The sequence below is a fragment of the Anarrhichthys ocellatus genome, unplaced genomic scaffold (assembly GCF_004355925.1).
Source record: "Anarrhichthys ocellatus isolate YVR2014 unplaced genomic scaffold, GSC_Weel_1.0 scaffold8, whole genome shotgun sequence".
In the NCBI taxonomy this organism is placed as follows: domain Eukaryota; kingdom Metazoa; phylum Chordata; class Actinopteri; order Perciformes; family Anarhichadidae; genus Anarrhichthys; species Anarrhichthys ocellatus.
The window spans coordinates 7675051-7690235 of NW_022280038.1; the positions used below are offsets into that span (position 1 = coordinate 7675051).

Here is a 15185-nt window from a genome sequence, read left to right on the forward strand (position 1 = left end):
GGGGGGGGTCAGCTCTGTCTCCTCCTTTCCTGTTCTACTTACCGCAGTGCTTAGACATATCCCTGTTGGCTGTCCTGATTGGTGCCAGGCACTGTAAAGTTTTGCGTCATTTGTTCCTGCGTCAGGCTCTAAACTCGCATCAGAGCCTCAGGAGGGGGAACGAACACGTGAGGTGGGGGGGGCTTTGCGGTAGAAAGTGTTTTCAACTCTTTCACAGGTCGCCGTGAAGTGCATCATCTATGACGTGTGTTTTAGAGACCGTATGAAAGGACGTCATGAATCCACTTTAAATTTGTTCCTGCTTTAATAAAAAAACAACTGGATACTGGCCAATCAGTGGGACGAAGACGTCAGAATTGTTCCATCGTAAACCGACCTCGTTTTGCTTGCTTTTGTGCTAACTTTTAGTTTAAGTGAAGACTTTTGGTGTCCCCTCGTAGTCGAAATTAAGGCTGAACAATGAATTGTCTTGATACCAAACTTCGTATTTGAATTATAGCCTTCATTTCACAAAACATTGTCTTAGAAAACAGGTTCAGATTTTACATTTTTTGTTTATCTTAAAAACAATACCCATATATACAATATGTACAATAACAGAGTGAATTGGTTGCTATAATATTTCCTCCCTCACGCGATCACTACAACACTAATGTAAAATCCAAAGTCTTTGTTCTTTGGAGAAATCCATTGAAAAGCTCCTCATCTGCTATATTGTGATGTAGCATAACTTATTAGCATTTATTTCACTGGTCCAGCAAAGTACAATGAACCGTGAATGAGTCTGTGGTTATCAGAGTAACTTTACTGAGGAGTTACTAATTGAAAACTTCCTTTTATGTAAATATCCTCCAAGAGCTCAGTATTGAATAAGAACCTCCTCAGTTCCACGGTGTCCTGCACTCAGCCATGTTACTGTCACGCTGAGTGTTTGTGGGCAGATTTGATTGGCAGGTTAATTAGCGAGTCCTGACCTGACCACTACAAATGCTAGGGTCCCTCCCGGTTGTATTTATCCCATTCCAAGAATCCCCCACCGTCTGTTTTGATCAGCTGTTATCTGTGAAGCAAAAGCTTTACATGCTCTGAGTTTTTTTCCCCCCCAAGGTGGCTGATAAGGCATAACAACGTAAAAGTCGTAGAACTCCAAGAATGCAAATCATCTTTAAAAGGCGACATTCCCTTAACCTTTAGAAACCCTGCAGTAAATTGTGTATTTTCGTCAAACACGTTAACATGTTTTATTCTGTCTTTCAATTATTTTACTGTCCGTGTGTATTGTTCCTAAGTTTTGAATATTCTCAGCGCTCAACAATAATGAATGTCTGCTCGCAAGTTATAAAAAAAATAATTTAACACTTTTTCCAGGGCTGATGATGGAAGTGGCTACATAGTGAGCCTGCTCGCTTCCCCGTTAGCTCTGTTGAGGCTCTGCACATGTGCAGTACCAATCGGACATGTGACAGCGGCGGCTAAAGATAAAGTTCACGAGCTGAAGCACAAGCGAGCATTTCAATTGTCCTGGAAACAGGAGTTTAGTTGGGTGGCATTAGAGAATGTGGGCAAAACTCCAGTTTTATTTATGATTTAAAAAATGAGAATGAACTTCTTCTTCTTGTCTTTGTTGTTATTTCATAACTGCTAATAAATAATACAGATTTTATAGGGGCAAGATAAAAAATTGCTGACATTGATCCCTGATTCTCTCTGCAGGATAAAGTGCGCACGGAGAGTTACCGCGACTTCATGTACCGCAACCCCGAAGTGTTCAGAGACAAGGTGAGCCAAATGCAAACAGATATGTGTATTAATGTGTGTGTGTGTGTGTGTGTGTACAGTTTTTGCAGGGTAGCCCGGCGGTTTAATGTACAGCCAAGCTTATTAACAGAGAAAAGGCGTGTGCGCTTTGCAGGAAAGACATTAATAAGGGGACGGTGTCTGATTTAAAACACAGTGTGACTTTATTAGTGCCTTGAATGTCGACTGCAGAGTGCTGATAACACACGCATGCAATCCACCACCAAACCCAGAACAACCCCCCCCCCCCCCCCCCCAAAACCCCCCCCCAACTGGCCCCCACTCATTCCCCTGCAGAAAGCAGCAGCCTGTATCATGACCATCCATTATGTGGGTGGCTGCTGGTTAGATGGGATGAGGCTGTAGAGTGGGGAGGCAGGTTTTGTTGATGGGAACGTACATTATCCCTGTCACAGCGACGCATTCGGCAGAGAGGGAAGTGTCACCTTCTAACAGGAAGTGCTAGACGGAGAACAAGCCAGGATGTTTGAGTACGGTTAAAGAGAGGCTACACAGAGTACAGGAAGATGGAGGAAAGAGAGGAGTTGTGTCAGCAGCGTGTCGGCGACCCTCTGTGAACCCATAAAGGCAGCGGGATGCTTGCAGGCAGGTTAAAGTGGCCTTAAATAGAGACGCACATTAACACCGCGATACATATAGAGGCCATATAGTCATTGCAGCTGTGCCTCGGCCGTTTAACACCAGTCGGGGGCGAAGATGAACAAATTAACTGTAGCCTAACCTGAAATAGAAGTGACTCAACAACAATGGCTTGATGAGGGGAAAAAAAGATACTTTGGGGAGCAGTTAAGGTGCTGAAGACAAGCATGCCAAACATACAGGCTGTTCATTTTGATGACTTGGTACAAACGTGGAAGTCAAAGCAGCTAGAGGTGACTTGGATGTTGAAGTTCATTTTGTCAGCCTCCCTGACAGTTGCTGCTTGTTCGTTTGTTCGTTATTTCTACATATTTTGGTTTTCCAATGCAAGAAAAATGTTTAAACGTAGCTCCTCGGAACTGATTTAAGCTCTTGGCTGAAATGCTTTGATAGATTTATAAAGCATACACAGTATACTGTATTAACACGTTTTTCTTATGCATAGCAAGTGTTGCGGCTCCTCAACGTTCAAAGCCAACAGTTCCATTTCATCCTAACGAAGTTGCCTGAATTTTCAAATCAATTTGAGTGTTCTTGTCGCGCTCTTTTTTTCCCCCCAGTGTTCATATTCTGCCCCTCTCCCCCACCCTCTCCCATCCTGCAGGTGGTGCTCGATGTGGGCTGTGGGACTGGCATACTGTCCATGTTCGCTGCCAGAGCTGGGGCCAAGCAGGTGATAGCAGTCGACCAATCGGCAATCATCTATCAGGCCATGGACATAGTCAGGTGAGACACACACACACTACGGTCAGTCACTTTTTTTTATTTTTTAAAAACTTTGCCTCCACCCAAATACATTGGAGGTTAACGGAATCTCATGTATGTTGCTTACAACAATAAAAAACTCAACAGGAACTTGTCTTTCAGTCAGCAGCTAACATGCTGGCAGATTAGCTCACTAGCTGTAGTGCTAGCTCGGTCAGACGTGACCCTCGCCCTGCACGTCATAGCGGTCCTTCAAGAGTTGGGAAAGAGACGTCGGTAATTCGGCAGATTTGTGTTTTAAGGTAAATCAACTTCCCGGTATGAACACTTGAATATCACTTATTTAAAACCCAGAATTACGTTCCTTCCTCCGTTCATGTGAATGAGGTGTCATTCTCCACTGAGCAGCTTTCATAGGAATGAATGGGGCGCCTCCACCGCCGCTGTATCAAGTTCTCTTTACGCAACCACGGAGCAGACGGGTCCTTTTTCCCTTTGTGTGCAGCAGAGGATTGTGGGAGTAGAGGTCTGTGTGACCTCCAGCCACCTTTTTATTTGTTGCAACTGGTTGACTTCAATAGAGCTGCTGTCAGTCGTGTGGCCATAATGCAGATAATTTACACCTGCGGTCGGACTCATTCACCACTCATCTCTTCTTCTCTGCAGGGGCTTCAGTCTGAGGCCTGCAGTTACACACACACACACACACACACACACACATGTAGATGACCCCCTGTTGGTACCTTTTAATACAGTTCTCAGTCCAATTTCAGGTGGTGTGTGTTTCCAGGCTTCCAGCAGCTGCCTCTCCACAGTAGAGTCATTTACCTCCACCAGAGCCTCCACCGTCCCTACGTCTACCTGCAACCACTTCCTCCATCACACCCCTGCCTCTAAAATGCATTTTTGAGTTAGGGGCCATTATGACTGCTATTATTACCGTTATGTAAGAGAGTGTCGTATAAGCAAAACAACGGGGTTTGCTGAAGGAAAGGGACGTTTTAATTTTACAGCCCACTGACTCGCTGTCGGAGAGTGTGTTGGCATGCTGGCTGCGTCGCAGGTTCGCCAGCGGTGAAGTTTGAGCTAAAAGAAGATGTGTCCCCCCCCCCCCCCCCCCTCCCCTCCTACACACTCACACATTCAAACACACACATCTTGCCCTTGGCTCCCTTTAAAGCCACTGTCCGCTTGGGTTGTGATTCTTAAGCTCTTACTTCTGTGTGTGTCTGTACGTGTGCAGATGGCCTTTGTGTGTCCGCCACTTCCTCTTGATGTTAATATCAGGATTGTAATTAAAGTGGCTCCTGTTGGTTGGGCAGGAGCATCCATCTCCTGTTTCCACTCCGTCGCCGAAGTTTAAATGAAAAGCTAGACGTGACTTCCTTCCTTCACAGTCACTTCCTTAATGGATAATGTCCAAATACGTTTTGTTTTTTTTCTTCTTCTTTTTAAATGGCTGGAATTGATGGATTATCCAATTGAATGCTTTGAATTGTGGCAACAAAGTGGAAAAACATTTTACATAGATTAATGAAATTCAACTTTCAATGGTGAAGGAAAGATAGACGGACAGATTATCGGTTTGAGGATGTTCAGCCAACATTTGACTTTGGTCAAAGAATGCTGATCAGCCAGAAACGGGCACCCATGAATACATGTAATTCAGGACAACTTAGTGTGTATTAAAGTTTGTGTCGCTCATTATCCCTAATTCTCATTAACCCAAATATGATTAAAATAAAACTTAGATAGTTCATTTCCTTGTTTTTTCATTTAGGTAGCCGTTATTTTTTAAGTAATTTAAAAATAATCTTAAATCCTATTTTCTTTATTAACTTTTTTGTTCATGAAGGTGCTCAATATGAACTTCAGAGCATATCTTTTGCTTCCACACGAGTCTCAACGTGGGAACGGCTGCAAGCGGCTAACTGTGCAGAGGGCGATGCGGCGTTGTCAGCTGTCGGCCATCAGCTAGCCAGTGGGGCACGCTCACATGCACTGACCTGCACTAAAGGACAAGTTCAGATTGCAACACTCACAGAGGGAGGGTACTTAATTCTCTGCTCAGGATGTCATTACTCCACTATACTTTTGTTATATTAATGCTCTGAATAACGTTTAGAGAACCTTTAATGTTCAAGTCCTGAAATAAGCAATATTTGTGTGTGTGTGTGTGTGTGTGTGTGTGTGTGTGCGTGTGTGTATACATATTTGGTGATATGGATATATTTGTTATCAAAAACCCTTCTCAATGAAGTTCGGAATTGTTTAACAAGAACATAAATGTCTGAATTATGACGAAAAAACACATTTGTATGTCGTGAAGGATAGATTCACCCTCTAAAGAAAGCAATTATTCGCAAACACTGGTTTCTTATGATAAAATGTACAACCTCTTCCCCCCCTTCGCTCTCTCTCTCTTTCTCTCTCGCTCGCCCCTTTTACGCAGTGATTCCGCAATACTGCCGTAAAGAAGATCCGCCATTAAGCCGGCTTCACAACGGCATAACTCTGCCCCAGTGTGTATTTTTAGTTTGCATGAAGTGTAACACGTCTGCGTCTAGTGTGTGTGTGTGTGTGTGTGTGTGTGTGTGTGTGTTGTCCCGCCATGCTGGCTGTTACACAGATGCCGATTCGGCTCTTTCACTAACTCCGCTGCCGGCTAAACGGCGGAACAACTCTGTCCCCAAATTCCATGTTCGTACCTTTTATACAGAACGGCAAAGCGGAATAACGATGCAATGTTCCCGCCTTTAACATGCTGTATGAAAAGGGCTTCTCTCACACACACACACACACACACAAACACCACTACAAAGCCACACAGATACTGACTCTCTCCCCAGAGTCCTGACATTGTCCTCTAAATTACCCCAATAATGAGATTAGTGTTTCCCTCTTGTGAAAGGTGTAGGAGGAGGGGGGGGGGGTTGGATCCTGTGAGGAGGTGATAGCAGCAGTAGCAGAGCATCAGAGAGGGGAGAGACAGTTCAAGATAAGGATCGCTGCCACAGAAATGCACTCTGGGCCGCTGTGAGTAATTGTTCTGTCCTCGGTAACATTAGCTGTCATGATAATGGAATATTCACAGAGATTGATACCCAGACTGGCCGGTCTGAAAGGAAGGATCATTTAAACAGCAGCACTGATCTTCCAGTCCCTACCTGAGCCTGACACCTCTGCAGCCCCACAGTTACAGTTTCCCCCCTTTCACACTCTCTACAACACGGCTCAGGAAAGACTGGAAATATAATGTAGGTTTTATAAGTAGAAGTTTGCAGTATCCACATTATTGAATGTGCACCACAGCAGCAAAACTACAAGCCCACTCTCCAACCATTGGTTTACTGGATGCTAGGTATAAACTTGATGAGTCATTTTTCTGGGTCCTCTGACTCTTACATGTTTCCCACAGGTTCAACCAGCTGGAGGACAAGATCACTGTGATCAAAGGCCGCATAGAAGACATCAAGCTCCCAGTGGAGAAGGTTGACATCATCATCTCAGAATGGATGGTCAGTGCACGTTTACGCACACATGTACATACTGTGGCAGTTTGATCGTGGGAATGCACTCACAAAGCCTCATGAAATAAGTTCAAGTCCCACTCAACAATATGTTTATTCAGATTGATAGCTGAGGATGTGAATCGGTAAACGTGAGTGACTCTCCACCAAAATCCATCCTGTGTGAAAGGAAAACAACAGTTCGGTCAGAAGATCATCAACTTGAAATCTTCTGTTGTTTTGATCAAAGATGATTGAATACACAGAATCTCCTGTGCACGAACATGTGGGTTCAACCAGCTCCATGTATGCGTTTGGTTTTCCGAGACCTCGTACGGTCGCTCGAATAAACGTATTTCTAGCATGAGTGGTGTGGACAGCTCAGGTCAGACTCAAACTCCTCCCTGTCGTTAAAAACTTGTGGCTTTTTTATGACACGGTTGAAGTGGGCAGACCTAAAACGACGCAGGTGGATGAATGGTCGGAAGAGGAGGTGTGCGTGAATTAAGATGTTCATAGTGGAAAGTTTATAATAATGACTAAAGCCTGGCCATCGTCACCATACATTCTCAAAGTCGAATACATCGAAATTCACAGGAGACAGTTTACTTGTCGCAGGAGCAGCTCAGGTGTTGGTAATAACGCTAACGATGGCTCGTTTCTCAGTGGTTCATGTCGGCATGCATAGCTAGAGCCCTGACAATGAACATCTAAACGGAATGCAGCCATTATTCATGTTGTTCGTTATACTGTGGTAAGTCAAAGACTCAAAGACAACTTTTTGTTGGGAGCTTATTTTCCATCTTTGAACTCTTGGAGCACACTCATGCATTTACCCAAAATGTAAACGCTCAGCAAAATGTCAGATTGGTCCGCTACCAGCCAATGAGCGCGCAGAATCCCAAGGTGCCAGCAGCTGTAATGCATGATTTTTAAACATGCCTTAAACGGGGCTAAACTCGACCATGAGCTCCTCTGAATACCTAACCAGGAAGAGCAGTCTTCCTTCCCCTTGATGCCCATTTATCAGGGAGATTCTCTGTGGCGATACAGGCGGGACGGCCAAAGTTGAACGCACCGCTGAAGTCATACCTAATTCATGAGCATCCCGTATCTGTCCCCCCTCCACCTCCCCCATCCATCTTGAAACCCAGGGTCACGAGCAGGGGTCGCCAGCCAGAGCCTTCCCATCCTCTCACCGGGGAAATTGAAATTGGGTGGTTGACGTGTCGGTGGAACGGTGAAGGATAGGGGGCGTAATCTCTGATGACACCGGCTCACAGAGCGCTAATAAATCTAAGAATCCTCCAGTCACTTCTCATCATGGCGGCGATGGCAGACATTTCTCAGAGTGGCCAGAACTTCCAAAGCTGCCGTCCAATCTGCCTGTATAAAATGGAGAAATGACAGGTGTCACAGGAGTAGACTCTCTGGCCAGAGTAAATGGCTTCAGGCTGTATTAAATTTAAGTGTCTGATTACCGCGGGAATATTCTTTTTTTTGTTTTTTGCTTCACATGCCTTGTTTTTTATTGTCATATAAATCACTTGTCACAATTCACTTCATCACACATAAACATCATTGAATTTTTATATTTTTTTAAATTAATAATTAATTATAAAATATTAATTTTCTCAACATACAGCTAGTGTTGGATGGGAATTTCCCACGTGGGGATGCAAGATTGAGCTCTCAGTACCCACTGACTCTCTAAAATAACCTTTTATTACTAAATCTGATTTCCAATGTGTTTTACAAAAATATAATTTGACCTCATGTTAATTACCAGATAAACCTTTTTTATGTTTCTCTCTAAACAGTATGCATATAATCCAGCATTACTGTTTGCTGGTAGTTCTCTCACAGCCGTGTCAGAGCAGTGTTAAGTTACTGCGAATGCAAGCTTCAACTGGCTTTTATTGTGAAGCAATCACAGGAAATGCAAAAGTGTTACTGAGGTTTACACATCTAAAAGTGTGCAACCAAAAGAAGAACGTCCTTTTCAGTAATTACTTTGACAGTTTAATATTACAGGGAGTAATAGAACGAGAAGGAGCTGCAGCATGACATTCAATCAAACAAGTCCAATCATCGAGTATCTTTTCCTGTTTGTTTGGCTGCTCTGTAAATAGATACAACAGTTGCTCTTCTGTTTTTCTGACAAAAAAACTTCTCAATTAGTGTTTGTTGCCCACAAATCTTTAGGACTTGGAGTATTCAACAGCACTTGCCATTACCACTGTAACTACGGGTGTCGCCCAATCAACCAGAACTGAAATCTGCAGGACTTTAAAGTGACGTTGAGTTCCTCCCTGTAATAAACCCAAAGATCCTGTTTCAACTGTAAATACGGCAAATAATGGAGGAAGACCCACATCAAGGTGCTGTATCTTTTTGACTTTGATCAGGGTCTAATACCATGGTCTGACATGGCTTTAATGCATGCGGCTGATCTAATCAGACCCTGCTCAAATTACACACACGCACTGATTGGAGGCTTGCTAAGGCCTCCTACAGAGAATGGCCAAATTGGGTCAAAGCAATGGCAGGGATGCACACGAGGGAATTCTGTAACTAAGAATAGATTAGCATCCAGCATTTCTTCTGTGCAGAGAAGTTGCTGGCTTTGTATTCCTTCCTCTGGTTTGAAGGAATATTGGATTGGCGACATAAAACTAAAAGGTATGAGGGGGAAAAACTCAATTGGAAACCAGAACTGAAGACTGAGAACATTTCACACAGCCCCACTGTAGTTAGTCGAGGTAGAAAATGTATTATAACACTTTGTTTGTTGTCACTGAACAATGTAATTAATCTGAAATCTGTAAAATGAATTGGTCTACAAACCCATGCCCTGTGGATCACGAGAGAGAGCCTTGGGCTTACTGTGGCAAAGAAAAGCATCAGTCCTTAAAAAAAGCAAAAACTAGATTCATCTGTCATCACGTGTTGTGATTGAAAATGTTGTTCTCTGGCCTGGAAAGTAGTCTGTATCGAGTGGAAGGAATTCAGTGACAAATGTTTGAGACTTTGAAAAGGTATTGCTTCCAGAGAGACTGTGAACAAATGTAGTGGATCATTTCAAAAACGGAAAATAACTGTTGAACAAAAGGAGAGTTTGTTGGGTGGGATGGTAAAAATATCATAGCACTCATTTTTACAGGCAGCATAACGATCCACGATCTTATCACGTTTGATGACATTTTCACACGTAGTGATGGCGCTGCTCTGCTGTGTGCAGGGGAAACCATAGAGCTGCAACTGATAGAATGTGTGCTGTTGCTCGAATGATCTACTAATTATCTCCCTCTTTAATCTTTAACGTTGATATACATGTATGTACAAAATTTTGATATTAAACATATTTGGGGTTCAGAAATGCCAAGATTCAACGTATGCGTGGTTTGAAGAAACATACGGCGCCATCATTTTATTCTGGTGTCTGGGTTGAAAGTTAACACCACAATACAGTAGATGACTTACATTAGTATGTAGCTGTAGACACGTATTGACATCTGTAATACTCACATTTTATATTGGTGCAAATAAGCAACAGATGTTGAAATTGTGAAAAAGGGTTAAAAAAAACAGAAAATTGTAGCTTTATAGTTTATAGAGATAAACTTGCAAGTTTCATCATGAAGTAATAAGTTACTTATCTGACAATTAATGCTGTTTATGAAAGCAAAACGAAGGATTTTATCACTGAAGTGATGAGCGAGCGGACCGGCCGTGGTTACAGGGCTAATAAACAGAGATGGGTGATGAATGTCTTGTATCTGTGGTGGTGGATGAAAAGGGGGCAAATGAGTGTCTGTCTGTTGTGGCAGTGTTTGAGAGACTGCCTTGAGAAGCACCACTGTCATTTCATAACTCACAACATTGATCGCTTCTCTTTCTCAGCACACGGAAAAAACAAACCGTCCAGAGCAAATAAGAGAGTGGGGGGCTGACGGGGAGGAGGAGAGCCGAGTCCGCCGAAGGCTAAATAAAGTCTGTCACTCCAAGATCAATCACAGGTGATGGGCCTGCTAGCTCGATAGTGTTTAATGGTGCCGCGGACGCTCAAATACGGACATGAGAGTACGGCTGTCAGAGCGGAGTTGGCTTTAACAAACTTTAGTTACATAATAGGAACAGCATTGTGAACTAAAGCCTGAAATGATTGACTTTATTAAGTCATTTCTGTACAGGATGCCTCTGTTTTTGTTCACTTGCAGTTATGTTCTCATTGCAATCTACCCGCGCTAGGCTTCACTTAGAAACGGGCCAAGACCGTCCCTCTGTGACGGTTGTTTAGCTCCGCACCAAAGTACGATTGCTGTCTTCACAACTGCCCAAAACAATCCGCACCAGAGCGAGTTTGATGAAAACAGACCAACTAACTTTGAGGAGTTTGAGAATGTCGGTTTGCCACGAAGAGGGACCCGCATGGAGTATAAAAGATCCAAGCGTTTCCTCGTCACGTATTTTGCATCAGCTGATTGTTTGTGTGACCGTCCTTGCGCAAAGTATAACCCAGGCTTATCTCCGAGCATTTGAATGTTAAAACCTGATCAGTCTTGAAACCAAGTCAGTATCGTGCATAAGAAGACATTTTGAATCATAATCTGCACAAAATGACTTGGATTCTCTACGTACCACACAAAAAGCTCTCTGTGTATTTATTTCCCACCTACTGTAGTACAAATCCACTCAACCTTTCTCTTGTCCATATTAGAAAATGTCTCTGGCAACATGTTACATTGGGCTAAAGCAGTCCTGGCCATATTTTGTATTCACACGTTCTCTATTTCTTCTGTCCATCAAACCTACATAGGTAATACGATCGCCCTTATAAATCCCCCTGCCCAAAAACTGAAGATATGGTCTGAAATATTTACAATTATTCTTTACATGTGAAATAAAAACTGATGATACAGAAAACTATGATAAACACTAAGTGTTGTTGTAGTCTTTTACTGCGGATTCTGAATCTGCATCACATCTTATCGTGTTCTTGATATCAGTTTGGGTAGAGAGGCGAAGGCCGGTGTCCCTAAACAGTTTGAGGTATGTGCTAACTCACCTTGGAGAAACTCTCCCAGAATGTCAAATTGGTCTTCAGCAACAGTGTTCACTTTCATTCAAATGTGAGAAGAACCCTGAACAAGAAGAGTGTCAAAGAGAACTGTGTTGCGGAGGATTTCTCTGATATTTTACCTTGAGGGGAACATAGTTTGACTACAAAACAAGTATCATTGGCACAAACACACAAAGTCCGAATACTTGTGTGTGGTAGAGGTGTGAAGTCAAATTAATGGCAGCTCTTCCTCTTTAGCCTCATTATCAGTGCTGGGAGACTCACCTGCCCAAGAAGAGGGCGGTAGTCATCAGTCATCCTGTCCTTCAGTCTGACTGACTGTCAGTCACACACTCGCGTGCACACACACACACACACACATGCACAGACACACACAGTTAGAGAGACTCAGGAAGTGGTTTTCAGCCAGCTGCCTGCGTACCAAAACCTCTGATGTCCACACACTCCTAAAAGTTATTAGCTTTGGTTACATGGACACTAAATAATTAAGTTATATATATAAATGACCATAGAAATATGAAAGATAATGATTTTGTTTTCATATTAAACGTATTATCAAAGTATTTCACCACCTCTCTCAACCCGATTGGAAACCCCTTCTGATCGGACCACACTCTTCAGATTGAGGTGGTTACGTGATTATTCTGATTGGAATATTATTCAGATTATTAATTGAATATTAGGGAATAAGCACAGCTCAGAACATCTTCCTGTTTAGTAAAATAGGGCAGCCATGTCAAAAAATTAGGAGTAAAATCTAAATGAGTTGCTTATTATACAATGTTAATATATGAAAGCATAAGAAATGGTTAAAGCAAAGTTTAAAAACGATCCTCAGTCATCCATCTCTCACATCACATAGGCCTATATGTTCATAAATGTGACAATCCACAACAAGTCAGAGAGACACGTTTCCTGTTAGTGCACCACCTCTCTGTTTTTATGCGACTCTATTTTTCGTCCTACGCACCTAGTGAAGCATAGGCATATGGCCATATAGGCAGCCATTTACAACAAGCAGGGTGGTACATAAAGACCTGCAATGCAATTCAGTACTATATTATATACTGTATGCATCTAAAATGCAATGTTGCATTTCACTCATCCGGGCAAAACATCTGAAGGAGAAGAGTAACTGCTCTCTGGTTTGAATAGCAATTCTACATGCAGAACATGAACTTGACAACCTGAAATATCCCTCAAACAGACATTCTCATAAACCCAACCCCACAATCCGGCACCGCTCAGTCGACATTGTTTTTGTGGAGAGAAATGTCCTCAGTGTTCCCCTCAAAATGATGAATTTAATAACGGCTTGTGAATGCTTGGACAAGTACACCGCCGAATACAAGTATATTAGGATTTTTATAGGCTATGTGTCAATTCAAAGCTATAACTTTTTTATTTCACAAAGGCAGGCATTGTTTTGTTATGCGGCTCACTTTGACCTTAAAACAAAAATGAGTTTTCATGTAAAGGTGCCTTTCCCAAAATCGAAACGTTGGGAAATGATGTGTGGCTGTATTCATGTCGTCATTATCTGGTCTTGACGTCTGCAGCTGACATGATGGACTTTCCCTCCTCATTACAGCCACCATAAAGCCTGTAAAACCTAACAAGACTTTTAATTAGGTCGTGCTCTCTTTATCTAAATACTAATGAACAAATTAATGAATAAAGACTTTGTGCTGCTCAACTTAAGGAGTAACTTCACTATAATTCACTGCCTTCTCTCGTTGAATGTTTGCACATTGAGGCGAAGACGCAGCTGCATGAGCTGCACAGCTAATGCCTGTCTTACAAGATAGAATTTGGGAAATAAAAATTTGGTAGCATGAAATTGGACAAAAGAGACATGCGTGTCCTAGTGAAAATGTGCCATTTTCCATCAAATCATTCATGTCATCAATTCCTTTCAATACATGATTGAAATGTTTTCCCGGCCATGGAAATTATCGTTCCATCTTCTAAAAACACACAATGTTCTTCTCATTGATTTCAGGAGAGCCGCTGCGTGTAATAACCTTGTAGCTATACTGCAAATTACTTTGCTGTTACACTATCTTTCCCCTCTATCTCTCATTTGCATGCCTTTAAATGGAAATTAGGCTGTTATTGGAACCCGCACAATGTACACCCACCGAGCGTTAACGCACCAAAAATCTATTACTCGGGTGTGTGTGATATGTTTATGCTAATTTGGAGTCGCCCGATCATAAACTAGCATAGAGGAGTCTTGTTGACGGAAGAGACGCTGCCTTCAGTATTCAGTGAAGCCTGGAAGTGCTCCTAGAAACACACACATTCACGTGTGCACACCAACTCGGCCCTCCTGGGACTGGAAGTGATGATGATCTGCAGTAATTGAGTAAGACGTATGTTGAATGCAGTAGGAGAGAGGAGGTACTGGAGGGCGGAGGAAAGTGTAAACTGCTGACGCAGATTTTGTTCCAAAACGCCTCTTGGTACCTATAATTGACAGCCTTTCAGTCTCCCATGGGTTGATGGACATGAAATCTGTAAATTGTACCACACCAACACTCTGCCTCCAGCGACTAAAGACAGACAAACATTGCAGGAGTTATTGTAAAAGTTATATCTGTAGAGTTTATAAATACAACTCAAACTTAATAGCATTTGTGTAAAGTTAAAGGCAGTGACAACTCCAATATTCTACACATAAGTAACACAGCTGTAAAAGTGTATTTGCCGGTTTTCTTTGTGTGTGTGTGTGTGTGTGTGTGTGTTGGTGCATATATAGATGTGTATGTGAGTGTGTGTGTGTGTGGTAGCCAACTCGAGAATGTGTTTTATATGCTAATTCTGTTAATGTGTATAAGCTGCTCCAGCCCGTTCTCATTAGGATTTCATTAGTCCCTTTTATGGAAATGCACAGCGACTATACTGCAGAGCATCGCCTGCACCAGCCAAGCTGCCTGGCAGTAAAGCTGAGCTGCTTCCTCACACTAAAGCCCAAGTTATACCTTCCACGTCAGAGAGTGCGCAAAGTTCCGCTGGGGTTAGTGTGATGTAAATTTTGATTCCAAACTTTTTTTTTAGCTTCATGAGCCACTGAAAAACTTTCACAGGAGGCCGTGACTTAGCTGTGCGCTACAAGTGGTAGTGTAGCGATCTACTGCACATGTGTGGAACGCATACTCCTCTGGTGTTGAGATTTCTTGTTTTAAATAAAGATAAAATGAAGTGAGATAAAAGAGAGTTAGGCAGGTGGAGTCTTGAAGCTTGCACACTTTTAGGCCAGGTGGATCACTACTTTATTAACTGACATTAATCTAGCAACATGTCAACAGCAAATACATAAATATTATTTTGTGAATCAGAGGAAAGGAATACTTTCTTTTTACTGAGAGAAGATTATTATCAATTGACCCATCGCTAAGACCCGCCCCTGGAACACAGAATATTATATA

At 42.5% G+C, this 15185-nt stretch overlaps 1 protein-coding gene across 3 annotated transcripts in view; it reads left to right on the forward strand.

The window, feature by feature from the left end:
• prmt3 (protein arginine methyltransferase 3) overlaps positions 1–15185 on the forward strand; it is a 52863-nt gene that overhangs the window by 3379 nt on the left and 34299 nt on the right. For all 3 annotated transcript variants that reach the window (XM_031848504.1, XM_031848506.1, XM_031848505.1), the window contains exons 8-10: positions 1714–1779; positions 3062–3183; positions 6581–6680. In XM_031848504.1, the coding sequence (XP_031704364.1) occupies positions 1714–1779; positions 3062–3183; positions 6581–6680 (288 nt within the window). The remainder of the gene's footprint in view (positions 1–1713; positions 1780–3061; positions 3184–6580; positions 6681–15185) is intronic.